This window comes from Thalia democratica, chromosome 8, assembly GCF_965202585.1.
Source record: "Thalia democratica chromosome 8, ktThaDemo2.hap1.1, whole genome shotgun sequence".
Lineage (NCBI taxonomy): Eukaryota > Metazoa > Chordata > Thaliacea > Salpida > Salpidae > Thalia > Thalia democratica.
This window is the reverse complement of record NC_139172.1, coordinates 49946213-49974120: the sequence shown is the minus strand read 5'-3', so window position 1 is coordinate 49974120 and position 27908 is coordinate 49946213. Positions and strand designations below refer to the sequence as shown.

General features: G+C 25.2%; 1 protein-coding gene across 1 annotated transcript; it reads left to right on the top strand.

Moving 5' to 3' along the window:
- The first annotated feature begins 3871 nt into the window (after positions 1-3871).
- On the top strand, positions 3872-4834 carry LOC145843288 (casein kinase I gamma-like). Its single transcript, XM_082950752.1, has one exon. The coding sequence runs from the start codon at positions 3872-3874 to the stop codon at positions 4832-4834; it is 963 nt and encodes a 320-aa protein (XP_082806878.1).
- Positions 4835-27908: the final 23074 nt, after the last annotated feature.

Below are 27908 nucleotides of genomic sequence, written 5' to 3'. Positions count from 1 at the left end.
TATAATGTTGATGTTATTTTTTTGCATAGTAATTGGATATTGTTGCTAATTAAGTATTCTGAAAAAGCTTTTAAAAAATTTAAGTAATATTAGTTTTGTGAGATGTGAGGGCATTAAAATCATTTTTGGAAAAAAAAGTTCTTATTACTATTAAATCAGATATTTCCTGTTTATTTATTATTAAGACTACTTTAAAATTTTGGATGTTTTATAAATTTTTAAGTTTTTCTGCTGTTACTTTACAACTAGGAGAGGTCGCTTTGTTTGACTATAAAAGTTGCTTTTCCTCACCATTCTCCTGGCAAAAAGGAAGAAGAAAAGTTAACTGTGATTCTCTTCGAGCAATAAGGTTAGAGTGAGTTTCTCTTTGAAAATGGCAGGAAAAAGAAGTATAATGGAATGATTAAAATGAAACATTGTAATGGAAATTCAGTTTAACAGCTGTTTCATTTAGTTGAATATCAAATAACATAGAATCAGTCAACCAGAAAGCAAGTTTATCTAAAGCAAGTTTACATTATTAAGATATAGTTTTATAAACCAGATAAAGCATGTTTGCAGTGATATTTTAGTCAATACCATCCAGATGTAGTTCCAGAACTGAACTTATTTGTTATTATAATATTTCTGGTTAAGTTGTATTTCTAATAATGTTCATTAATTATAATTATTTTTTTTTTGTTTTCATTTAAAATAGTTAATTCTAAATTTAGTTATACATTCTTGTAGTTTACTCCACTTAAATTAAACTCTTATATAAAATATACGATCATATTTAAGGTTTTCTTTATGTTTTTTTTTAGTGTTTGATATGTTCTTTAATATAAAATATAATTAACAAGGTTCATGCCTTTTTTATTTAAGTAGTATAGCATACCTTCAAGTAGCATTAAGTTCTAAGTTAAGCTTAAATTAAATTATACTTTTTGGTGTGGTTATCCTCCACACTATAACCTTAAAACATTATTTTTACTACTAACTGTTCAATTTTATGTAATAACACCAGAAATGTTAGTTTTTTAAATATCTTTTTTTATTTAACTTTTATTTGCTTTACAAGAATACTTGAATACTGGATTATGTAAAAGTAGAATACCGCATGATTTTTAGTATGGTGCTTTCTATGTAGGTATTTAATTAGTAGGAGTTCTAATATTGTTATAAACAGACCTTGTAATCTGATCCCTTCAATAAAACAATTTTTAATGACATTTCCCTACTTTATTTGAATTCGGCAACAAAATTTAAAACACCTGTTAACAAAATCCAAATCACAAAATTTGTCCCATTACTATTACAACTTCTTATACGTTCATTAAACACTTAAAATTATTTCACTAATTTATAATATGTTAGTTGAAAAATAAAGTCTTTTATTTAACGTCAATTAATTTTTAATTTTTAAATAAGCTTTTAAGCTATGATAAGCTTTTAATAACCTCTCTAAGTAGGAACTCGAAATTTAAAAACAATCTAAAAAACTTTTTTAACATTTCTGATTTTCGGATATAATACTAGGAAGCAGCGTAGCTTGGTAGGTTTCTGCAAATCCACAGAAACGTATACTTATGTGCGAAAAACTTGCTTTAATTTCAGCTTGAAAAGACTCTGCTGTATTAGCTTTTAGTTTTCATTTATGCTTAATTTTGCACTCCTGAGAGATAATTTTAACATATATGTACTCTTTAGCATTTTTAGTGTCGTAAAAAAATTGAACAAATTAAATACATCCAAATTGTAAGATTTAGGGCGTTAAAGTTTTTTTTTTGTTAAAAAGCTGTAATGCAAAATTGATTCTAAAGGAAGCTGTAGCTTCAAAAATCAAAATCATACAATTTTATGTTACAAAAATTTGCTTAACTTGTTGTTACTTTTGACTACGTTAAATGTTTGATTTTCAAAACAGTATAAGTGTTTTTGAGTTAAATGGTGATTTTTTATACTAATTTTAGCCAGGGTTGGACTTTTTAACTTTTTATGGGTAGTTTTAAGTGTTGGGTACTTTTAATTACCTCAATTTTTCAAAAAAAAAAAGTACCCAATATTTTGATGATGTCATTAACTTTACTTTATTAAGTTATTAAGGCTAAACTTTGTAAAAAAAATAAATTTGCTGTCTAGGCCTATGATAAATTCACTTTGTTTATTTTTCTAAATATAAAGATAATTTTATCTGAAATAAAACAATATTAAACATTTCACTATGTTAACAAAATAAGGGAAAGATATAATTTTCAACCTTGATATTTTTTGTGTAAGTTGCAATTTTAAATTTAACCACAGTTTAAGCTATTGACTTTGAAAATTTTTCTTTTATAGATTATTGATGACTTTAAGTTATCATATTTTATAAAAGTTTTATTATTTTACATGTAGAAGTAGTTTAAAATTACAGAATTTTTGATGATTATTTTTAAACACTAGATTCTATCAATTTATTTAATTTCAAAAGTTCAAGGTTTTTCCAGTTTTTGTTTAAACTGTCAAGTTTCTAGATTCCAGGTGTTCTGGCAATCCTGCTCAAGTTTTAAGGAAGTATTCCTTTCAATATTTAAAAAATAGTAAAAGATGAAGTAAAAACCTATTGTACTCTCCTATTTTAATGTTTTATATCAAAAATTTGTTTTGGTATAAAAAACTTGTATAAAGATAGATGTAATTTAGATTGAATTTCATAAAGTGAGATCAACTTGTAATAAAAGTGATCTACACCCTCCTTGTACCCAAGGTGGCTCCTAAAGCTTTTTTGAAACTTCTTTCAATTTTCAAAATTTAATATATTTTTTTAAATTCAAGTCTTATTTACTTTTCTAGACAAAATAAGTGATCAGAATTTCAAGTCATTCTAGGTTTTTTTATAACATTCCAAGATTCCCATAAGCATTTAGGTTTGGTGGCCACCCTGTTAACTTTATTTTAAACTACAAAAAGGTAGCTTTTATTGAAGTACATAACTTATGTATAATTAGTTCAAAATTTTTTATGAATTAAATTCATCAATAAACTATAAAAGAAAAATTTTTAAATCATTTTTTTTAATTTGTGTTTGAATTTAAAATTGTAACTTTAAGTTAACAAAAAATATTTCTATAATTTTGTTAACATAGGGAAATGTTAAGTATTATTCTATTGTTTTATTTCAGGTATGATTATTTTTATATTTTATAAAATTAAAAAAGTGAATTTGTCATAGGCTTAGACAGCAATTTTGTTTTTTTACAAGTTTAAGCTTCAAAACTACCCAAAGTAAAGTTAATGACGTCATCAAAGTATTTAGTACTTTTTTTTTGCAAATTTGCTGCAATTGAAAGTACCCAATATTTAAAACTACCTATAAAAATTCCTACCGTGTAATGAATGTTTTCTTGGTTTACACAAGTGGCAAGACATAAAGAGTCATAGGGGGTGTGGAGCAAATTAAATTGTCTTGTATACAGTTATTACTCGTACCTCAACATTCCATTTTTGATGTATTAACATAAGTGAAATTTTTCAGATAAAATTCAATAACATTAGAGGTAGTTTAAATTGCTGTTTTCCCGCTAGGAAGTTATCACGAGTTATTTCAGATGTTTTAATTTTTGCAGATTCGTAACTTTTTTGAGCTAACTACGTCCTGCTAGGAAGTATAAAATGATTGTTTTAAAATATAAACGTTGCTGTTATAAAGTTCTTGTATAACCTATTTTTCTAGTTTTTTGAATACAAATATATGCACACTTATCTTTATAAAATGTAAAGCGATAGCTATTCTCAATAAAGCTGATTTTAAATTTGATTTTTAAATAAAATTTGATATTCAATTACAGCAATATAATTCACTAAATAATTTTAAGTTTTTTTTTTAAAGATAGTAATCTATAATAAAGCTATGAAACAAAACGAAGAAAAACACTTAGTACCACGAAACTCCGACGAAGAAACCAGCAAAACGTCGAAAGAAGATTCGGAAAAAGAATTGGAAAAACCAATTTTGTTTGACAAAGAAGATTTAGTAGTGAAAGAGTTGTTACAAGAAGGAGGGTGCGGCTGTGTGTACAACGCCACTTATAAAAACAAACATGTCGTGGTCAAGACTTCATTAGCTGAAAGCAAAGACAAATATATTTTGCAGGAGTACGAGTTCCTGAAAATTCTCCAAAAGGAAAACGTTCGCGGCATTCCAAAGATCGGTCCTAGATTTGTTCATGAAGAAAGGCAGAGTTTTGTTGTCGAAAAACTCGGAAAGGACTTGTTTGATGAAAGGGAAGAGACGAGAAAGGACAAGTTTTCGTTGAAGACCACGGTGAAGGTAGCCTTGCAAGTGTTGAAAATACTGAATCAAGTCCACAGCTGTGGCATCGTTCACAACGACATCAAATCTGAGAACCTCATGACAGGATTATTCGATCAAAACACGATCTACCTGATTGATTTCGGGTATTCAACATTCTACGTGAAAGACGGAGAGCACGTTAGAGACGAGCACAGCGGTGAATCGCGCGGAACCCTGGCTTTCAGGTCAGTGAACAGCCTGAAACTGAGAAACCAAAGCCGAAAGGACGATCTCGAGTCTTTGGCCTACAACCTCGTGGAACTGTTGACTGGTAAACTGCCTTGGGATGCAGTTGAAAGGAATAGCAAAATAAGCAAGGAGGAAAAAGAGAAGCTGTTAATAGAATGCAAAGAGAAGCCAGCAGAGGAAATTTGCAAAGGAATGCCAAAAGAGTTTGCACTTTTCCTCAAAGAAGTCAGAAGTTTAAAGTTTGATCAGAAGCCGGATTACGATATGTACTGCGGATTGTTTGAAAAATTACTGAATAAAAACGATAGTCGGATTTATTGGAAAAGTTAATGAATTACTAAACTTCTATATTTTAAACGTTTTGATTTTTTGCTTTAAACTAACATATAATTTAGTGGTTTAAATTTGTTATTTTCCTTTAGATTATTTTATGGCATAAAATGTTTTGAGAATATTATTTGCAACTTCTTCATAAAACAAAACAATGAATTTCTAAAATTAAAATAAATTAAAACCACCTGAAAACTAAAAAAAATTAATAATACTTTTCAAATTGTACATTTCTTTAGAATAGTTTCACTTAAAATTTATTTCTACAATCTTTTAAAAAAATTTTTTAATATAACAAACAAAATTATGTTTTAGTAAAAATGAATAAATTTTAGAAAAAAGTTCACTTTTTAGAAAAGTCTGATTGATTTTATTATAAATTAACGAAAACTACACTTGATTTAGTAAAAAAACTTTAAAACTAAGTTTTCTGTGGGTAGGCTGTGGTTAAAAGAATCAACTGCCGTTATGTATACGTAAAAACAAGTGGGTTGCTTAAACCAGTGTACACGATATTTTTTTTCAGGTGCACAAAACTTTAGTGTGCACCAAATTTTTAAGGTGCACAAAAACACAATTTAAGCTTTTTTGTTTTATTTATTTCAACCGAGACAGCTTAATATTAAAATTAAATCCAGCACTGTTGTTTGATTTGAATTTTCATATAGTCACATGAATATAATTAGCAATTATTTAAGAATGACACTTTAACTTGAAACATACAAATTTTTATTAAGTATTCAGTGTAGAGTTTGAAAATTAAAACAAGTTTCTGGAAACTCTGAAAACTAGGAACTTCAAAATGGGTGTTGCCACTCGTTCAAGTCGGAAGTACCATCTCGCGCAGTAACAATAAATCAGTAAATATTTTTACCAAACATTATAGTTAAACAAAACTTCTAAGAATCTTTCTTGCCGTAATAATTACTTATGCTTTAGCCTACGTAAGCCTTACATTTTACATTTGTTTATGTTCCTATAATATTAATTAGTACATACACAAGTAGTTTAGTTTTAAACTACTTTGGAGCACAAACGAGATCAATCCAGAGATAGAAGAATGTCATGATTTCTTCCCCTTACATCAAAAATAGCTGATTTTAATAAAACATTATAAGATGTAAAAACTAGTGTGTTTAGTTTTTACTAGGTTTAAATACTAGTGTGTCTACTACAAAAGTGAAATTTTATTTCGATTTAAGTTAAACTTTTGATTTTTTTTTTTATATGTCACCAGGTCATAGCAAATCGCGTTTACTTGCGAACGTACAACAAAACTTCTTGGTCTTCTCGAGTTATAACTTCCAATTCAGAGTTAAAGTTTATAAGATTTAAAAAGTTATTAGTTACTTTACCTTTACACCTTAGACTCTTTTGACTGTTTAAAATGTAATCAACGCATTAACAACACAACGGATGTCCACAGGATGTAATGACGATATAAAGATCTTTCACTTTAATAAAACAAAATATCAGATAAAAAACAAAAAATTTGATGACCACTAATATTAATAAATAGTTTAAAATAAAATAATTTCAACTACACCACTGTGAAGATCTTGGAATATACTTTTCTACGTTTTCTGATTTAAAAGTGGTTAAAACTTCAGTGAAAGTTGTATTATTTTAAAATCACATTTCGCTTTAACAAATAGCTTAAATTTAAAAAAAAAGATGAGTTGTTATGCTGTGCTTGAAATCGCTAATAATAGTAAATAAGTTTACAAATTAAGTAGTAGTAACACTGCAAAGTTCAAATTTGTTAAAGCACTATGAAGTTTGCTTAACGAGCAATTTTTAATACAAAATGCCATTCTTGTTGTAGCAACGGTTAGTTACTGATCAAATCTGATGAATGACACATCACTTTCTATAACTTTGAATTGAATCTTGGAGTGGAATTCAGTTAATAGTTTGAACTTTTATAAATTTGTTGCTTTAAAAGAAAGTACAAAACTATAGATTAAACTTTGTTGCTTATTAAAGAAAGTACCAAATTATTTTTAGCTTTATTAACTTTTTGTACAATTACACTTGATTTAATACGTATTTTTTAAATAACATTTGTTATTAAATATTGTATTTTAAACTTTGTTGTGTAACTTATAACCAGTTGTTTGTAAACTAAGTTATTATTTAAGTGGTTACTATACTAATAGAAATTATTAAGACTAATAAGGGCTCAAGACAAAAAATAAGTTAACGGGTCTTGCAGATACTGAGCCATCAGTATCTGCTGACTTCAGTGCTTAAAAGTTTAAGCAATAATAAGTAACATCTGCAAGTAATATGATCACAAATGGTTTTGGTAAAACTAAAAGCAGAATAAATAAAATTTGCTTTAAGTTTATCTTTGAAGAAGTGAAAAGGTTAACCAAGAAAAGAACAAAATTATTTTTTATTCTCTTGACGTGGTATGGAACAAAAACAAAAAATTGCTCTAAAATTTCTAGACCAATATTTTATCTTCTCAGGTACTCAAAATCAAGAAAATAAATGACAAAAAATTAAATAAGCTTCAAATCGAAAAACTAATTCAGATTGCAAATGAGAATAATGTAAAAACATGAGCTATTTATCAGCTTACTTGTTTTAAAAGCCTACAATCATCTAAAAAATTGATCTATTTTAAAGAGTGTTCTACAAGAGTTAATTTTGCGCACTATCAGAAGACATTTGCTTTTGGGGAGTGTTGCCTCTACAAGCAGCTTATTGTTAATATAAATGATTTAAGCAAAAAATGAACAACACGTGTCATTGAACAACTAATAGAGAAAATATAAGATCGTAAAAACACAGTTCAAAAACGCTCTGAATTATGAGGTGTCTGTTAAGACAAGACGTAGTTAAACATTTATTCAAATAGAACTTCAAGCGTATTTGTAAAGAGTTTAACTTCAAAATCTGAGTTTGCTAAATCATGGTTCAAAAACTTTTTTCAAGCAAACAATAAATTGCATGTGGTAAAATGGTAAGTAAAACACTTTTGAGGTAATTGTTGATGAAAGTAAACTACGTATTACCAAACACAGTTTTCTTTTCTAATAAGTGTAAACTTGAAAATTTAAGTAGATACAGAAAACTATTTCAGGCTGATGCTATATGATTATGTATTCAAAATAAAATTAATCTTCACTACAACAGGTTGCAAAGGAAAATACACTTCTGAAGAAGAAGGATTATGTTTTGAGTTAAGTAGGTATTATTAGTAACGTCAAGCCATGAATGAGATGTGAAAATGATATATTTATGAAGAAAATTTTCCAGTAGCAGAAAGTTTATGATTAATTTGCCTAGATGCAAAACATAATGATTCATTTATAGAGAAAATTTTCAAAAAAAATAAATTTTATAATCAATTTTGCCTAGATGCAAAAAAGCATAAGCATTATTTTTAGTAATAATATTAATTTTCTTACTTAAACAAAATGCTTGTAAAAATGAAATAAAAGCTTTTAATAGCATGAATTTATAATACATACAACAAAGTACAAAAATTATTGTACTAATATACAATTTTGAACATTATAATCTTTGTTTAGGCGAACTTAATTGGACAAATATGCTTTAAATAGATTTTTATTAATCAAAAATAAGCACCTCAGTAAAAGAAAGTTCAAAAACACCAAAAGTTTTAGATTACAGGTTGCAGCTTATTATCTTGCACTTGCTTCAGCAGCCTATCTCCAACAAGACAACGGAAAACCTTGCAAGTTGAAATTATAATGTTATCATCACAAAAACTAGTATTGCTTAACTAATAGTGGTACTCTTGATCTGATATGGAACAGAGTATGGAAAATAATTAGGCAAAAGATCAGTTTTAATATTTTAGGCAAAAATTTCAACGGTTTCATACGTTTCCCAGTGTGGAGATTTTGAAATTTTTTACTTAATCTGAACAAAAAATTTGTTTAAACGTCTGTACTTAAATAATTTGAAATAACATTTTACATTATCAAAGAGCTTAAACGTTAAAAAAAGATGAGTTGTTATGCCCAAAAGTTTAAGCAAGAAAGAGTAAAAGTAACATCGGCAAGATATATAATAAAAAATGGTTTTTGTAGTGTTAGGAAAATTTTAAGCAAAAACTAAAATACTTTTTTACGTATTCTGAATTAAAAACTTCAGTGTTTGTTGTATGATTTAAAGATCATATTTTGATTTAACAAACAGCTTAAATTTAAAAATAAAAGATGAGTATGCTTGAAAAATGTAAGAAAGCGTAAAAGTAACATCTGCAAGTTATATTATAACAAATGGTTTTGTACACTTAGTAAAATGTTAAGCAAAAATGAAAAAAAAAAGCTTCAAACTTCTCAATGAAGAAAAAGAAGTAAAAAGCTTCACCAAGAAAGAACAAAATGATTTTTTTTGTTATAATTTGTGCAATTACTTCGTTATAGAAGCAATTTTGTTAGAATTAAAGACAAATTTGAAAAAAGTAAAACGAGATATGGAATTTGAAACTTTATCATACAATGACAGTTACAAATGAAAGAACATAAAGTTTTTTTGATGCTAAAGTGTTTTCCAAAAAATATTCCAAAAGTGTTTGATATTAAAAAAAAACTTGTAGACTATGTAACAAACAGTTGTTTTATCAGCTAGACATCTTAATAATGGACGATTAATAACCTTTGTTTGATATTGTCTTTAGCATTAACCTTATTTACAAAAAGATGAACACTGAAACTTCGTCAAAACCTAAGTTATGTTAGATATTTCTAGTCATATAAAATTTATAAATAAGTCACAGCAAAACATTTCTAAAACACCATTGGCTAGCGGCTTTCCAAAAAAAAAAAGATTTAAGCTTTTTGTTAAAGCAAGATGCCATCTTAAACGCAAAAAAAATGTTGGTCAAATTATTAGAAATACAATTGAAAAAAAAACTTTATACCAAATAAGTCAAATGATGATATAAAATTTTATTAGATTAGAATCTCTTGAGTTTACCTAGCCCAATTAAAGAGCGTTAACTTATCAACAAACGGAAACATTTGTTAGTTTTATAAAGAATGCTGTGACAATTTGTTACAAAATTTAGTATTTTATGAAGATTAAAATACTCACAGTACAGCTTTAGTACATACAGAAAGTCAACAGTTTATGACTTCAAAAAAAATATTCTGATAAATTTGTTTCCAGTTCCATGAAGAAAGGCGAAAAGTTTTATGCTTACAAACTTGTAACACAATCAACTAAAACCCAAGCATCTTTAAAATGAATAATAGACAAAAATAATGTTTTATATTTTTGTTGTGTGTTTCTTTGGTCTATGCATTTTAGAAAATTTTTGAAAAAATGTATGCGGGTTCTCTTGTTAGTTTAGAAATATGTTGTTTTTGACTCAAAATTAAATTTATAGATAATTTTTTGAATAGATTTAATTTGCAAACTAATGTAAATATTAGTAAGGTTATCTCTAAACTTTTTTTAATATCGGACTTTTAAAAGTTCAGATTAGAAACTTCACTTTTTTCAATGATATCGATTGTAGATTAACTTCAAAATCACATTTTGCTTTAACAAAGAGCTTAAACCTTTTTTTTAAGTAACACAAATATTGCAAATGGTCAAATATAAAATAAAACATTTTTGAGGTAAATAAAGCAAATAAAGATCCTTTTATGTCTTGATTTTTAGTACAAAAAAAATTTAAAATTCTAAGTTTAATCTCACTAGTTGAGTTTAAAAAAGTCTGAAACTATTTATAACTCAAATAGTATTTGCTGTGCTTGTAAAAGACAAAGTATTGAGAGAAAAATAAAGTTAATATATATTCATTATAAGTTTTCTAACAGCCTTGGTTAGCTTAACTTTCTCTTGAAAGAAAGTTTTTTTTTAGTTTATTCTCCAAAGACATGTCATTATTTAACCCAGATGATTGCCTTAGTTAAAGTTTAACTTAAAATGTTAGAACAAGAAACTTATATTACAAATGGTGAAATATAAAATAAAACTTTTTTGAGGTAAATAAAGCAAACAAAGATCTATCTATGTCTTAATTTTTAGTACAAAACAAAAATTTAATTATTAAAGTTTGGTCGCACTAGTTGAGTTTAAAACTAAATTCTAAAGTTATTTATAACTCAAACAGTATTTGCTGTGCTTGTAAAAGACAAAGTATTAAGATAAAAATGAAGTTAATATATTCATTATAAGTTTTCTAACAGCCTTGGTTAGCTTAACTTTATTTTATGTAAGGTCCTAAATATAAAAGATTTTTTTTTTAGTTTGATCCTCAAATGACATGTCAATTATTTTACCCAGATGATTGCCTATTGTTGGGATTCAACTGAAAATACTTTAACAAGAAATTAAATTTTCTAGACTAGGACAATAAAAAAAATTTAGTTTTTTTTTGATGCTAAACTTGCTTAAATAATGAACTAGATTTAGAGTTCTTACATTATCTACAAGAAAGCTCAATTGTTGGTCTTTTGAAAAAGCTTGTTTAGTCAACTAAACCATTTAATTATGAATGAGACAATATCTTTGTTTACTATTGCCTCAAACTAAACTCCTAATTCCCTAGTAACAAACTTTTAACTGATTCAGACGTTCTTAAGGTGTCTTTCTGTTGAGCAGTTGAAATTTCTTTGCGGTCTGGATGAAAATTTTGTTTCTATGAGAATGCTTAAAATTTGATATAAAAAATAAACATTTTTTAAAACGCTCACTACATGTAAAGAACTTCTTACCTAATGCAAACCATATCTACAAAATTTGTTTCCTTCAATGCAAAATCACATTTTGCCAAAACAATGAGTTCAGGTCTTTTTGGTTTGTTTTCAGTTTGAAATTGAAAATAAATACCTTAGTAGTTTTAATTAAACCAATTTGAATTAGCTGTAAAACAAAAAAAAAAGGTAAAAAATCTGTATTTAGATTTGAAAGATAAAAGACCAAACAAAAAAACATTTATAGAACAAATTCAAAATACAATTGTTTACTCAACTACTTATAGCTGGAACAAAATGATAATGAATTCAAAATGTTGTACAATTTGAAGATTTTGCTTTAAACCATTATGACGTAACTTTTAAAGTATTAAAATTTTAATATTTAGCTCTACAAGTAGAATCTGTAATTTGGAAGCAAATAAAAAGTTTGTAAACAATTAAATCATTTAAAACTGCTTCTTTTATATCTGAAGCAGGGGTGTCTGCTGCCTTTAAAATAAAAATTAAACTCGATCAAAGTGAACAGTAATAAATGTAGGAATATGTTTTGAGTCTAAATTCTAAAAATACTAGTCACAGTATACAACATTAATTAATCAAAATGTTGTTTGTAAAACTCAGTTTCACCCTTTAAGGGATCTTCAGTTACAATTTAAATCTTATTCAATTGGAATCTAATCTCAGTTTAATAGTCGTGCGCGTAGTAATATTGTTGTAGTTATAATTTATTAAACGACAAAAAACCCTCGAAATATCTTGTCGAAATATCTTGTCCTAGGACCTGGTGCACGAAGAACTTTTTGGTTATCAAGTCGAAAACCACGAATGCCTTTTAACGACTTGTGTTCTTAATGTTCTTTAATTAAAGTTGAACTTTGACTGTTTTTGCATACTAATGAAAGTAAAATACATTAGAAGTGAAAATGTTTGTTTAATTTTAAAGAATTGTTTCGATGGACAGATCTTAATCTCATCAAGTTGTAATAAAAATTTGTATCTCCATACATTAATTCGAGCGCTCTAATGTGTATAATTGCAAATATACCTCGAAAACTACTAAAAGTATAAATCTTATGTTTTTAGAAATGATCTACTATCTAACTTAAGCTACTAAACCTATTTTAAACAAACTATCTATAAGGAATACCACAGCTAGCGTTCAAAAAGTAAAAGTCTTTGACACATTCAATTTCATTTATTAGTTTCTACTTTGAGATTTATATTCTTATTAACAGGTAAATTTCTAACTTTTTCCGTATAATTTTGAAGTTGCTAAACAGTGATTAAAATTTAATTTTCTTGTTTATATAAATTTCTATTTAATTGTTTGAAAAATGATGTGTCATAAATTTGTACAAAAATTAAACACGTTGATTTTAGTCTAAAGTTAAGAATAGATCTTTAGATAATTCAAATTAAGATGATGCTTGTTAACCTAGTTGGAATAACTATTTTAAAATTAATTGAACTACCTTTTAAAATGAACTTGAAACAAACTAAACGAAGTTTAGTAAGTATTAGTATTTTATCTTGCTTATAATATTGAGTAAAGTTATATCTAAACTGTATGTAATAACTTTAAAAATTGTTTCATTATTTTTTTCCTTGTTTTCGGTAAATAAACTTATTTACTTAATGTTAGTTCAAGTAAAAATATAAAACATATTTAAAAAAATTATAGTTGTATTGTAGTTTCATTTAAAAAATTATAGATTAGACCTTCTCTTATAAACAATAAGAAATTAATTTAGTTTAATTTATGTATAAACAGTGTAACAAACATTTCTTATATAATATGTTACTAAAATCTGAAACAGTTACATAATCCACATTAATCTTTAAAACTAGTCTTGTAAAACAAATTTTAAACCTTTTTATATTTTAAAACTTGCATTAATTGCTTTTTTGATAAGTAATCTGAAAATATTATTATACTAACATTATAATGTTGGATCAATTAGTAATTAAAAATATATATTTTTTCTAAATAAGTAAACATAGCATTGAGTAAAACAAGCAGACTATTGTACACTTTTCAAGATGGTTTTATTTATATAAGTTGTTATAAAACATAAAAACGATGTGTTTTACTTACCATATAAGTTAATAAAGAAAGCTGAAAAAACAGAAACGGTCTATACCTAAAAAAATACTTAGCTTACTTTAAAAAGGCTATAGTGAAGATAATTTCTAACAATTTTCAAAATACTTTTTGTTTTCTTGACAGGTACGTCACTTCAAAATTTGTTGTGACATTGATCACAAGATTATCATTGGTTAGTAGTCAACAATACAAATCTTAAACATATCAATGACCTTAGAAATATACAACTCTCTAGAGTCTAGTTAGTATAATTATATACAGTTGCATAAAGATACCAAGCTTTATTCTGCTGTTTATCTATTGTTTGGGATAAATATCTAAATGTAAATTCATTAAGGTTATTTAAAAATATGTAGAAAATACTTTTTGTATTGTAAAAGTTTTTGAAAAACGTTGAAGAATATAACAACTAAGAGACTTATATTAAGTTTTATTTAAACCTCATACAAAAAAACTTACGATAGCTATATGATTTTAAAAGATTATAAATTTTTGTTGTAGCACTGTTTTGGATTTTGTAAATAATCAAGATTATGTAAAAAGTAGTATTTAGTCTATTAGTTGTTAAATCAAATACAACTTAACATTATAAAGTTTAAATTTTTTATATTTTTATTAATATATGTTACTGCTAACATTTACAGCTATAGTAACAGTACACAAAATGTTCAAATAACTTTAGTTCAAAATATTGTTTTTAAATTGTAGGAAACTTGTTAAACATTATAACATGTTTAAATGTCATTAAAAACTATAACGAGAATTTAAGAATATAAAGTTTTCAATTTTTGTTTAAAAACAGTATTAGATGTTTTTATCATAAAAGCATATCTATTTAAAGGCAAGTGGTAATCTAGAAAAACTTAACTTAAACTTTTTAAGACTTTTCAACGAGTTCAGTATCTAGCATTCTAGCTATTTTAAGAGGGAAGTTTCATTAATAACTCATCTAATTAGGATAATACAATTAAAAAAAATAGAGGGGTAAAAACATTAAATACTTTGTCAACAAAGTTGTTTTATAAATTGTAGAAGTTTTTTAAGGCTTATGTCATTCTGATCGTAAAATTATATAAATCAAAATAGTAAACAGTAAAATTATAACACAAAAATTGTTAGTATTTTTACTATATACAATAGCATAGAAAACAAAAATAGAAAATATTCAGATAAGTGTTAAATTTATTAACATGACCTAACTTGAGATATTTTGGTAATATTTAATTAACAACGATAAATGCTTTATAGTTTTTAATACCTATAAAAATAATATGACAATTAGCTAGTAAATTCTAAATGAAGTATTGTTTGAAAATATACTATATTAAATAAAATTCCTATTGTTTAAGGTTAAAGTATTACGTGATTGTAAAAGGATTTACATAAATTACATTTATAAAATTAAATTTTTTTTTGTACTTTAGTTTAATATTACCAATTAACTCGCTTTTAACCAGTTATTCAGTATCACATATAGCATACAATTTTTACAAACATTTCAAGCGGCAATAATTATAATAAGCAATTTAAACAATCTTTATACAGTATAGTTTACTTAAAATAACTTTTAAAAATTAAAACTAGCAGATTGTGATTCTCAACTCGTATAATGCATAATTTAAAGTTGTTTAAAATCAACAGCAACAAAAATCTCAAGTAAATAAAATATAATTTAAAAACCTATTTTATCATCAAATTTATATTAATCCGTTAAATATTCTGCGACGCTTTTAACTTGAATTTTTTCAGTTTTAAACTATCATTAAACAGTAAATAAAAAATATAGTCTGTTGAAATAGTGGCCAAAATTATCAAAACTGTCAGACATACGAAATAATTACTACACTCTATCATAATTTTAGCTCTGTTAACAGTTTCAAAACATTATTTAAAATAACTTAAAACATTCAATTACTTTGAAAATAGTTTATGTACACTTAACTGATAATTTAAAAAAAAGTTATTTCTATTAATAGTCATAAACATTTAGAAACAAAAAGTTTAAACAAAATATCGTAGAAAACTTTTTTATTACAAATTTTAAACAACATATGTTTTGAAAAAAACTTATGTTGTACATATACCTATTTTAAACATAATAAATATTAAATTTAAAAGTTTAGGCGGAAAAGTGCTTATTTTACAACAAAAATGTACAAATCCTTTGGAAATTGACAAACTTTGTTATATTTTGTATAATTATAAACCACTTCTAGAAAATACAAAATAGTATTTCGTATGAGTATATGTTTTATGTTTTTATAAACACAAGCTCTAAAATATGATCTTGAACACCTTACAATGTGTTTTTGTTTGCGTTTTAATGTTTGTTTAATTAAGTCAACACTGTTTAAAGGGCTGCTACAAATCACACTAAATAAAAAAATAAACTCTGAATGTTTTGTTGAATTTAACAAATACCTATGACTAACATTCAAAAATAAATTCTTATTAGACAAATATGTCTTGTTTAAAAGTAATTACGATATACTTGTTTAGAAGTTTTTTTCACCATTAGATATATTTATAGTTATAATAAAATTTCGCACTTTTATTTTTTTGCATGTATTAACACTTTAAGTTGTTTTTTTGGTAATAACATTTACAATTCGCTTTGTTAGAATTTGAAGCTTTTAAACAAAAGTTCATTATCTAAATATCTTATATTAATCTATAAATAGTTTGCATGCTAAGCTAAAATAAATAAAACTCAGTAAACCTCGGTAAAAGTTTTTACAAACATTGAAGTATGTAAGTTTGGTTTTAAGTAATCAAACTCAAATAATTTGAAGTAAGTAATACATCAAGTTAATTATTTTTAGATTTTAATGCGCTAGATTATTGGTTTAAACAAAAATACATTAAAATAATACCATAGTACAAAATTAATACCATTGTAAAAAATTTACTGTATACTAAACCTTCTAGTAGTTTCAGATTGTTCGAATTAGTTTTCAAACTTATATTTATATATTTACGAAACAGGAAATTGATATAAGTAGTGTTATTATAAGGCGATAAAGTGTTATAACTTAAACGTTTTGAACAAGTTTGTTAACAAGAAAAAAATTGATAAGTTTCACTAAATCAGAAACTGTTTTAAATTGTTAAAAAAAATTTTTAATATTAAGCTGTATTGTATTTTGCTGCATAACTACTCTTTAAATTTGTGTACAATTATTTATTATTAAACTAAAAATTGCAAAGGTACAACAAAGAAAAACGGATTCTAAATTTAAAGCTTAAATTTAACGAATCTAGCAATATAGGTTTAGTGAAGCACAAAAAACACTTACAAAATAATTATATTCATACTTAAAATTAAATATAATTGTGTAAAAATTTTTAAACTGTTTGTTTTTTTTTTTCAAAATTTATTATGTGGAGTGTTAATACTCAATAATACATCTAGTGTTCCAAATTTAAACCCATAAACACAATTTATTCTCTCGATATCTTAATTGTTTATGATTTTTTGTTTAATACAAGTTTGACAAATTTCACACAGTCCATGATAATTTCAAGTTGCAAGAAAGCAACAAAACTTTCTAAAAATTCAAATATTACTTCAGTATTTTTAAATAAATTTTTATCAGGAAAGGTAAATATTATGATTTTTAATACAAATTAAAGCCAAATCTTATTGTTACTATAAAATTCTTCGTCTCGTTTTTATTTGATTCAAAATAATAGCTTAACATTTTTACATTTCTTTTTAGTAATGTATAAGTTTGTATACATTATTTTATCAAAAACCAGTTGGGCAAAAAATTATTTTAACCAAATGTTTTTGAATCAAACATACTCTATAAACATATCACCTTTGCTTTTAGTTTGTTTATATTATGGTTTAAATACTTATATTTAAACGAAACAATTTAACTTCTTTAGGTATTTATCTAAATTCGATTTTGAAAAATTATAATATTTTTTTTAGTTTACTTGGTTAAAAATAAACTAGAAAAAAAAAACTCTGCATAAATTTGATTACTGCAAACAAAGTAAAATAAAATTATATTTATTCAATACTTATTTAACTATGTTTTTTTAAAACGCATATATAACTAAAATATAAAACAAAATAACACAAAACTTAAATACAAAAACTTATTTAAAAATTAATCTGTTTATAAAAAGTACATTTTATATGAAGACATTTACAATATTTAATACAATTTTTTTAACGTTGTTTGGTCGAATCTTCAAGAAACATAATTTAATTTCTATAAAACATAGTTTTGTTAAATACTTAATAAAAGTTTTTAAAGTAACATATCATTAAAAAGCAATTAAAAAACTTTATAAAATCTAAATAAATTTAGAATGCTTCTACCCACAAAAAAAACTCAATTGAGAATGTTACATTTGCTATACTCTTGTAATCTACTGAATTAAATTAATTGTACTTACTTAAACTAACTTAACCCAATTTTATATTTTAAATAAAATAATTTTGTAAATGTTTTAAATAGGTCATATAAACTTGTGTTTAAAATACTAAGTTTTATTTTCTATTTTTTAGTATCCATTTTGAGCTTTTTATAACGCTTAATTAGCGAGGTTTTAAAATAATTCTTCACACTCCGTAATATTTTAAAGTTTTTAAACAGCAACAAATCTTTTCTTTAAAAGTTTTAAAAATTGTACAGTTTTATCTGCTTTTTAAAAGTGTACCACTGTTATTTACAAAAAAAATACAGTCTATCTTAATCTTTTCTTAAATCAACTAATAAACATTTTTCAGGTTTAATTCAGGTTTCAATTTTAAAACTTTCTGTTTTAAACATACAAAATTTATTTGTTTATTGAAATAAGATTTAATCATACATATGTGCCTAAATAAAGTAAACATAGTAATGCGTACTATTTGCAAAACCAGTGTATTTAAAACTTTAGTTACACAAATTAAAAATTTCTATTTTTTTTTTTTAACGTTTGTTGAAAAATTAAAATTCTACTACTGAAGAATAACTTTTCAAAACGCATGTTTAGTTACCCATTCTAATTTAGAGCAAACAAAGTATTCAGGGGGAGAATCACATGAAAATTTTAACAAGCTTACGCTCGCTGCAAAATTATATTGAAAATATAGACTTTGAAAAGTTTTTAACTTTATTACTTTATCGCAAATATATTTGTACAAAACCGACGCTTCGATTCGCAAAATAAAAACGCATGACGTCACTGTAGCGCTCAGAATACGTCATAAAAAGTTTACGCGAGCAAACTCCTACCAACTAGGAGCTGTACGTATAAATTTGTTTTATATAAAGGTGGCATGTGTTTAAGGACGAATTTGTACATTTAAAATGTTTTTAACTAACTTATAGATTCATACTATTTTAGTTTAAAATATTACTTTCGATTATTTTTAGTTAACTCATTTGGAAAAGTGTTTTAAACTTGCTTTTAAGAAGTATTGTCTATGTGGTATGAAACAAAAACAGAATCAATAAGGTTATAGAAAGTTTTTTTGTAATTATATGTTTGCTGACTTTTAATAAATACTACAGGGTACAACTATTGTAAACTTCAGTAAACATAAATTTAAAACTTGTTCATGAAGCTATCTTCACTCAATAATGTTTAAAACAGGGTTTCCTAAGAGCAGGGCAAAGTGGCCCTATCGGGTCCAAAACAGAAATTTAGGAGCCAAATTGGCCGAAATGCCATGATTTGAAACTTACACTAGATATTCTGGAGTTGATAATAAAAGCAAAAAAGGTCTTCGGCGTTTTTGATGGTAGTTTTTAAAGTAATCGTCTTGGAGAGATTGGTTTCTAACTCGCATAAGGCATAATTTAAAGTTTTTTAAGAACAACAAATTATCGAAGTTAGCATAAAAGTAGTAAGAAATACAGTTTTTTACCAGATTTGTGTTTTTCCGTTACTTTTTCCAAAAATGTTTTTAAGTATCTGTAAGTGATAAATATGATAACTAAGTAAGTGATAAAATGTTTAATCTATTCAAAATTCATAGCTCAAACCAAACTAAAAGTTATCAGATGTACTATCTTTATACAAAAAATTATCGTATTTTATATTTATTAAGACTTTCAAAACAGTACCTAAAGTATTTTTAAGTATTCAACTACTTATAGATTAGTTTTTGTACAACAATTCAAATAAGTACATTAAGTTTAATACTACTAAAATACATAACACGTGTAAATTTGAAAAAATTAAGAGAAAATAATATAACAATAAATTTTATTTAATTCCAACTATAAATCTTTGTAAAAGTTTTGTATTTCAAGTATTTATATTAAAACTGTACACTTTTTTAACTGCACATTTTATATTTGTTTTTGCGTAGTTAAAAAGCAAATAATATTAAATACAACATAGTAATTCGTACAAGTACCTGTAAAGTACTTTTATAAACATATCTCTACATATATAGTCATGAAAACTTGAAAATGTTTTTTTGTTTGTTTTTTATTGTTTGTTTTATTAAGTAAAGATCTTTTAAAAGATTGCTATTAACAACATTTATTGTAAAATTATAAAATCTAAGCAACCTTATAAACGTTGGTGATAGTAGAATAAGTATAAGCTATAATTATAAGAATGTTAAACTTTTTGGAAGTAGTAACGGTTTACTTTTTACTCGACTTAGAAATATGTTTGCAGTTTTATAATATAAATACACTGTAATTTTTTATTTATAAAATTTTAAATGTTAAAATAACATAATACGACTGCCTACTTTCTATATTCTTAAACAAGATTATAGCTTAAGTTGTCAAAAGTATGTAGTTATAAAACTAAGCTAAAAAGCAAGTTATTAGAAAACAAAAAGAATGTATGTATATTCATATCATAACAAGCGACATAAAACTTAAAATACTTTATTGAAAGTTTTTATTAAAATAAATATTTAAAAGTTATTTTTTTGAAATTAAAGTTTTTTATACGTAAATTAGCTTTCAAAGTTTTTACATTTTCATTAGCAAAACACTTGTATATTTTAGCTAGGTTTCAAATTTAATAGCTAAAATATACAAAACTCAATCAACTTTAGTAAATGTGTTTATAAACATCGTAGTAAATAAGTCTGATTTTAAATATCTTACTTCTTTTTAAATCCCTTTAAGTAAAATCTTAAGTTGTTTTTACACTAAGTTGTTGGTTTAAACGAAAAATTAATTATTGTAATTATATATGAACAAAAATTGAAACTGTTGTAGATACTGTAGATTTGAAGTGATAAAGTGTAATAATCTAAATGTTTTCAAAAAGTAGGTTACATTTTGAAAAGTTAATAGTTTTTATTTTTTAAAAAATAATTCAAACCGTTAAAAATAAACTCTAGTTTAAATAAAAAGCTCTATTATATTTTTTTTGCTTTATTTTTTTTGAATCATTAAGAAATTTCATATGATTAAATAAAAATTTGTGAAGTATAAAGGTATAAAGACGGAATCAAACTCAAAGCTCAAGTATAATAAATCTAGCAATATTGGCATAATCAAGTACTACAAAAAAAACTAATTTTTCAATAGTTATAATTCAATAAATTAAAACAAACATTAAAATTTTGCAGCTTTTGTCATCCAAATTAATAAATAAGATTTTGTGTGTTAATATTCAACAATTCATCTAGTGTTCGAAAATTAAACCTGTAAAAACTATTTCTTGTTTCTATATTATTTAAATGTTTATAACTTTTATTAAATTCATGTTTGCAAAATTTCACACAGTCCATGATAATTTCAAGTTGCCAAAACTCAAGAATATTTTTAAAAATTCAATTACTAACTTTACTATTTTTAAACAAATTTTTATCAAGAAACGTAATTGTTATGCTTATTAATACAAATTTTAAACCAACTTCTAGTGTTAGCATAAAGTTCTTCGATTCGTTTTTACTTTATTCAATACAATTACTTGACACTTTAATTTTAGTTTTCTTCAACATATAAATTAAGGTTTATATATTAAAAAAAATAATTGTGCAAAAAGTTTTTAATGAAATGATTCCAAGTTTAACGCTGTGCTTTAAATATATATACTTTTTTACATTATTAAGTTGCTTAAATGACTTAAATTTAAACATTACATTTAACTTCTTCATTTTTTCATCTAAATTTGGTTCGAAAATTGTATTAAATTTTCGGTAAGGTTAGCAAAAAATAAACTAGAACAAAAAAACTTGGTATAAATTTAAACACTGCAAACAAAGTAAAGTATACAATAGTAATCATACAATACCAATTAAAGTTATGATTATTTTTAAACGCAATTATAACTTAAGTAAAAAATAAACTAACTCAAAACTAAACTACAAAAAATCTATTAAGAAACAAATATAATTATTACAAAAATTACTTTTAATTGAAGACATTTACAATGTTTAATAGCTTCTTTTTCTTAATGTTTTCCTTCACATCTTTAAAACAAATTTTATACAAAGCATAGTTTTGTTTGATAATAAGTAAAAGTTTATAAAAGTGTAAAAGTAATTAAAAAAAAGTTTTGTTATAAAGATTTAAAAAAGAACTGTAAAAAAATAAAGAAATTTAGAAGACTTCTACTCACTAAAAAATTCTAACAAGAATGTTATATTTATCATATATTTGTAATCTACTGAAATGATAATTCATTTTAGTAGATTACAAATATAACTCTGCCCACCAAACTAAACCCGATTTTCAATTTTTTATAAAATTGTTTTGTAAATGTTGTATAAAGGTTCACATAAACTTATGTTTAAGGACAAAAACCTTAAAAAAAACAATTTAGTGTACATTTTGAGCCTTGTATAACGCTTACTTAGCAAAGTTTTAAAATAAATTTTCACATTCTGTAATGTTTTTAAGATTTTAAACAGTAACACAACTTCATTTATAAAGCTTTAAGATTATTTAGTTTTATCAGCTTTTTAAATCCGTACCATTACTGTTTACTAAAAAAATACAATCTATCTAAACCATTTAAAATAATAAAAATTTCGAATTTTAAGTAACTAAAAACATAGATTATCGTAATAAGCAACTTTACTTTAATTTTTAAATTGTTTACTATTTAATAACAGAATTATTCAAAAATTATTTTCTATTTATTTACGAAAAAAAAAAGCTTCGTGACCTTAAAAAACCAAACAAAATATTTAATATAGTTAGTTAATTCAGTTTATGTATTTTAAGCTTTAGCTATATAAATTTAGTTTTCTAAATTTGTTGAAAATTTTAAATTCTACTTCAGAACGGTATTTTTTTTAAATGCATGTTTAGTTACGAATTTTAATTTGAAGCAAAGGGTGAGAACATTTTAAGACTTGAATAACTTCAACAAGCTTAAGCTTGATGCAAAATTACGATGAAAATAATAACCTAGAAAAATCTTTCATTAAATATTATTTTCTAGCAAATATATTTTTACAAAATCGTAGCTTCAGTTCGCGAAATTAAATCGCATGACGTCACCAAGCGCTTAGGAAGCGTCATAAAAAGTTTATGCGAGCAAACTCCTACCATTTAGCAGATAAACGTAGAAATTTGTTTTGTGTAAAGGTAGCCTTTGTTTAAGGACTAATTAGTACAAGTGAACTGTTTTTAATTAACTTATAGATTCATGCTTCTTTAGTTTAAGTTATTTCTTTTGATTATTTTTAGTTAATTCACTTTGAAAATTTTTTAAAACTTGCTTTTAAGAAGTATTGTCTATGTGGTATAAAACAAAAAAAAAAGCAACAAAAAGCTTATAGAAAACTTTTTATAATTATATGTTTGCTGACTTTTAATAAGAACTACAAAATAAAAATTTTCAAAACTTTAATAAACTTAACTTTTGTTAGATGGGTTAGCTAAATCAGGTTTAAAAACTTCACGCGTTTTAAAAACGGAAACTTTAGTTTTTATACATAATAAATGGTGATGAAATACTAAAAAAAATAATATAAGTATCTTTTTGTATATAAGTGGTCGATTTAGACAAAAGTTAAATTGAGTTTATTACCAGTTTATTAAAAGTTTAACGCTAAAGCGATGATCACAAGTAAAAAAAAAGTAAACAAACGAAGACAAAAACAAAGACAAAAAGTAAAATTTATTACTTTTTTACTTGTGATCATCACTCTAGCCTAGCGTGAAACAATTGTTAAGTAATAAATTCAAATTAATTTTTGACTTAATTGTATAAAGGCTCCTTAAGTGTGAAGCTCTTTAGAAATTTATTGTTAAAACTTTAAAAGAAATGGTCGATCTTGTACCCAGCTAGCTAGAAATAAGTTGTTATTCAAAAGCTAACAATTAAGCTTATGCTTTGAAATCTTTAACTTAAATATTTTTATTAGCATAAAACTTAGGGTTAGAGGTCATAAAACAAATACATATGTAAGTTTTTACTAAGTGAAGTTATAGTTACAATAAGGATAACTCAATAGGTTAAACAGTTTTACACCTTCCATTTTAAATGAAATTTTTTGAAAAGAAGTTCTAAATTATATTTTAAGATATTTAATCAAATGTTTCAAGGTAAAATTTCAAAGTTTAAGATCTTGTACTAAAACTTTATATTATATTAGAAATATGTTCTTTTATAGATATTTTATAAATTTACGAAATATGCCGTGGAGTTTTTATATTTTTATTTATCGATACATTAACACACCAGCACTAAATAAGACAATAGAAAATCTAACCAGTATTAAAACATCGCATACTTTATGAAAACTAGTTGTTAATACTTAAACTATAGCAATTTTTACGTGACAATAGAAAGTCTTTCAGAAAAAGTATTTATACAAAAACTTGTATTATAAACTATAAAAACTAAGAAATTACTAATTCTACAACTTCATGCTAATTTGGAAATATTTTTGTTGCTAAAAGTATTAATACTTAGTCATGTTAGCAATCCCCGTCAGCGAAATCTGACAGGTATCCTGAACTCCTGGTTTTCTTAGAAACAGCAGTAGTTTTTTGTTTCGAGCGCTTTGCAAAGAACCTTTGTTTTTTGAAATTTTCCATCAAGATGCTGGCGACTGCAAATTTAAGGTGTCTTACTGGATCAGCAGGAATTTGGTAACCTGATGAGATATATGGTTTAAACAAGTTTATCACAGGAATCAATTCAAATTGAAGATTCTTATATTTAAAATGTAGTTTACTACCTAAATTATAGTTACTCAGTTTCACCGCTAAACGGGTTTTTATATTATGTGTATGCAATAATAATATTGAAATGATAGACTATGCAAAATTTGATAAAACATTAGTAAAAGTGTAGTTAATTTTTATAAAAAGACATATTGTATAAATTTTAATAATACCTTTGATGATGTTCATAATGATGGAAGTCTGATAAATTGCATCACTGTCAACAAGGTCAGTGAATCCTTGCAGGCATCTGTAGAGTTCATCTGAACTGAGCTTGTCTGCACTTGGCTGGTTTTCGAGTAAATCAATGAGATCGTCTCTAAGGTGTGAATAAAGTTGATCAGCCAGATCATCCTTTTTGCTTTCGTCAAAGTCAGGATTTGGTTGATGGGTTCCGTTGTTGCTGAACAAGTTGTAACACTCAACACCATATTTGTTGAAGGCTCCTATCATTGCCACGACGATTCTATCGAATATTTCGTACTTTCGCAATTTCAACTCTTCCTTAGTGAGTTCTGGTTCATGTGACTTCATACTTTTCAAGAGCGGCTGTTAAAAGCAAATAATTTTTAGCTTAATCAGTTTTATAAACAATTTTTTATCAAATGTTTCATTAAGTTTTGTACTAACCTCAAAGACTGATTTGAAAGCGTTCTTGTAAAATTTTTGTGTAAGGACCATATAAATTCGATCAAGAATTTCATGACAATGCCCATCTAAATAATCATTGTAATAATCACCACCATGAAATCCATTGTGAAATACTTCTTTCCAGAAAACAGATTTTCTTGGTAAATCAGGATATTGTCTTTGGTAATGGTCGTTCTCACTGGAAAAAAGTCAAAAGGTAAATATAAGTTAAGGAAAAGTCGTTGTATACTCTTTTAGGCTTTTAATGTAAAAAAAAAACTATATGCAAAAATAAAATTTTAAAGATTTTTGTTTTACGTGAGTTAATAGAAAACCTTGTTAAAACTTAAATATATATATATATATATACAGTATTATAGTATATATTTAATGTACATAAGTAGCTTCTAAATTTAGCTACATTGTTTTAAAAAATTTGTTCTAACAAAAAATTAAGCAGCTTACTTATCTGCAGGAGTTTCAATTTGATCTGCTGTTTCTTGTTGATCAGCCACTGTTTCCATATTTAGTTGTTCTGCTACTTCTTGTGTAGCGTTGTTTTCAGCCAATGTTCTTTTATTTAATCGCTGCCTTTTTACTCTTGATCGTGGTTCACTTTTCTTTACAATTTTTATTTCTCGTTTAATTTTCTTTTTATCTTTTCCACCTCTACCCCCTCTGCTTCCTGAAAACGCGTGTGCACATTGTGTTGAGCAAAATCTCTTTTTTCCGATAAAATCTTTCCTGAGTTTTCTCACTCCACATTTGTGCCACTCACATGTTGCATAAACGTTTTCTTGCTGTTGTTTTTGATTTTCGTTTTAGTTTAAATACTATAGTTTAGTTTACATTAGTTTGCTTAAAACTATAAGTCTTTCGTTGTATGTAACTATACGCATGAATGATATTATCTTGTTATAAATGATAATGAATGAATAAAAATTGTTTTACTAGTCATTAGAAAACTGTTAAAAAATAATAGTAGTAAAAAGTTAGTTATCAAGTGAACTAAAAATAAAATAGTTTTTAAATTACCTTTTCGGTAGTAGATTGTACTGAATTACTAATATCTGTTTCTTTTATTTTTCTTTTTCTTCTACCAATCTGAAAAATGGATCAAGAAAACACTTAGTTATTTTTATAATAAGTATTTAAAGTATCGAAACTAAATAACTAATAATAACTATAAGCTTTAAAAAATAACTAATCAGCATTTTGAAAATTTTATATATTGAATTTATTTTCAATTATAGTTATTAGTTACTGCTGGTGTATGTTTTTATTTATATAACGGAGGCAACTACAAACACAGAAACAACTTTTTTAAATCACCTGTGCATCCGCTGAAGTTGTTGCCTTTTTTGGTTCGTCATTTTGTCTATCTGAATGGATGTCACTAACGATTCTTGTCACTTTCCACTTTTTACGAGCAACCTAGAAGTTTTTACGATTGAAATAGTATTAAAACAGTAATTATACACATCTAATCAGTTAACTACAATATTCAGGAAAATAGAAGGTTTCATGAAAAACTGTCTCTAGATATTTTTTTAGTTTTACGACAACTTTAGAATTTAAACTAACCCTAGATATAGTCATGCTGATAGGTGGTCTTTGTGAGTTACTACCATCAGTTGCTGTCGTTTCCCTTTTTCTATCAGCTTTCTGAAATTCGTGGTAGTTATAATTTTAAAACTTAAAATATATATAATGTGGGTTAGGGGAAATGTGAATTAGGTATTTAGTTTTTTATTCTTGAACTTTAACTAAGCTAATTGAAACTTTATAAAGATTTTTAAAACTAAAAATAACGTTTGAGATATAGCCGGTCAAAGTTTGCTTGAGGAGGCGCAAACTAACATGGCGAACAAATAGAAATTAATAAAATTCTATCTCCTCCTACGTTTTTCGAGATAATTACCTCAAACAAATTTCTTCAAAGTAGTAAAACTATTTTCTTACCTTTTTCGATTGAACATCCTTCTTTTCTGCTTTTTTCTTGCGACAGCTAGCTGAATAAGCATGAGCGCATGTGTTTGAACAGAATCTTTTCTTTCCATAAAAACTACTTTTAATATCTCGCTTTCCACAGGTTTTAAGCTCGCACACAGCTAAATCCTCTCCAAGGGTAGATTTATTCTGTTGATTTATTAAACTATTTAAAAAAAGTATGTTCTTTTATATTCGGTTACAACTTAATAGAAAATTTTCATTTGCGACTTACTTCGAGCTATGCACTAAAAACAGAAAACAAGTCTAAAATTTTAGTACTGTTCTTTATTTAAGTTTTTATAAACTACACAACATTGTAAAATAAACTAACTTTACAATTGTCATCTTTCAGAACTTTGTTGTTGTCCATTTTTAAGTTATTAATTATAATAAAAAGACTTCTGTAAAATATTTTTTTGAATACTAAAGTATATAATACAATATACTAAAAGTATATATACTATACTATGAATACTAAAAGTATATAATATACTCTCATACGAGTATGTTTGTGTAAAAAATTATATAAACTAGTTTGATATAGAAGACCAAGCATT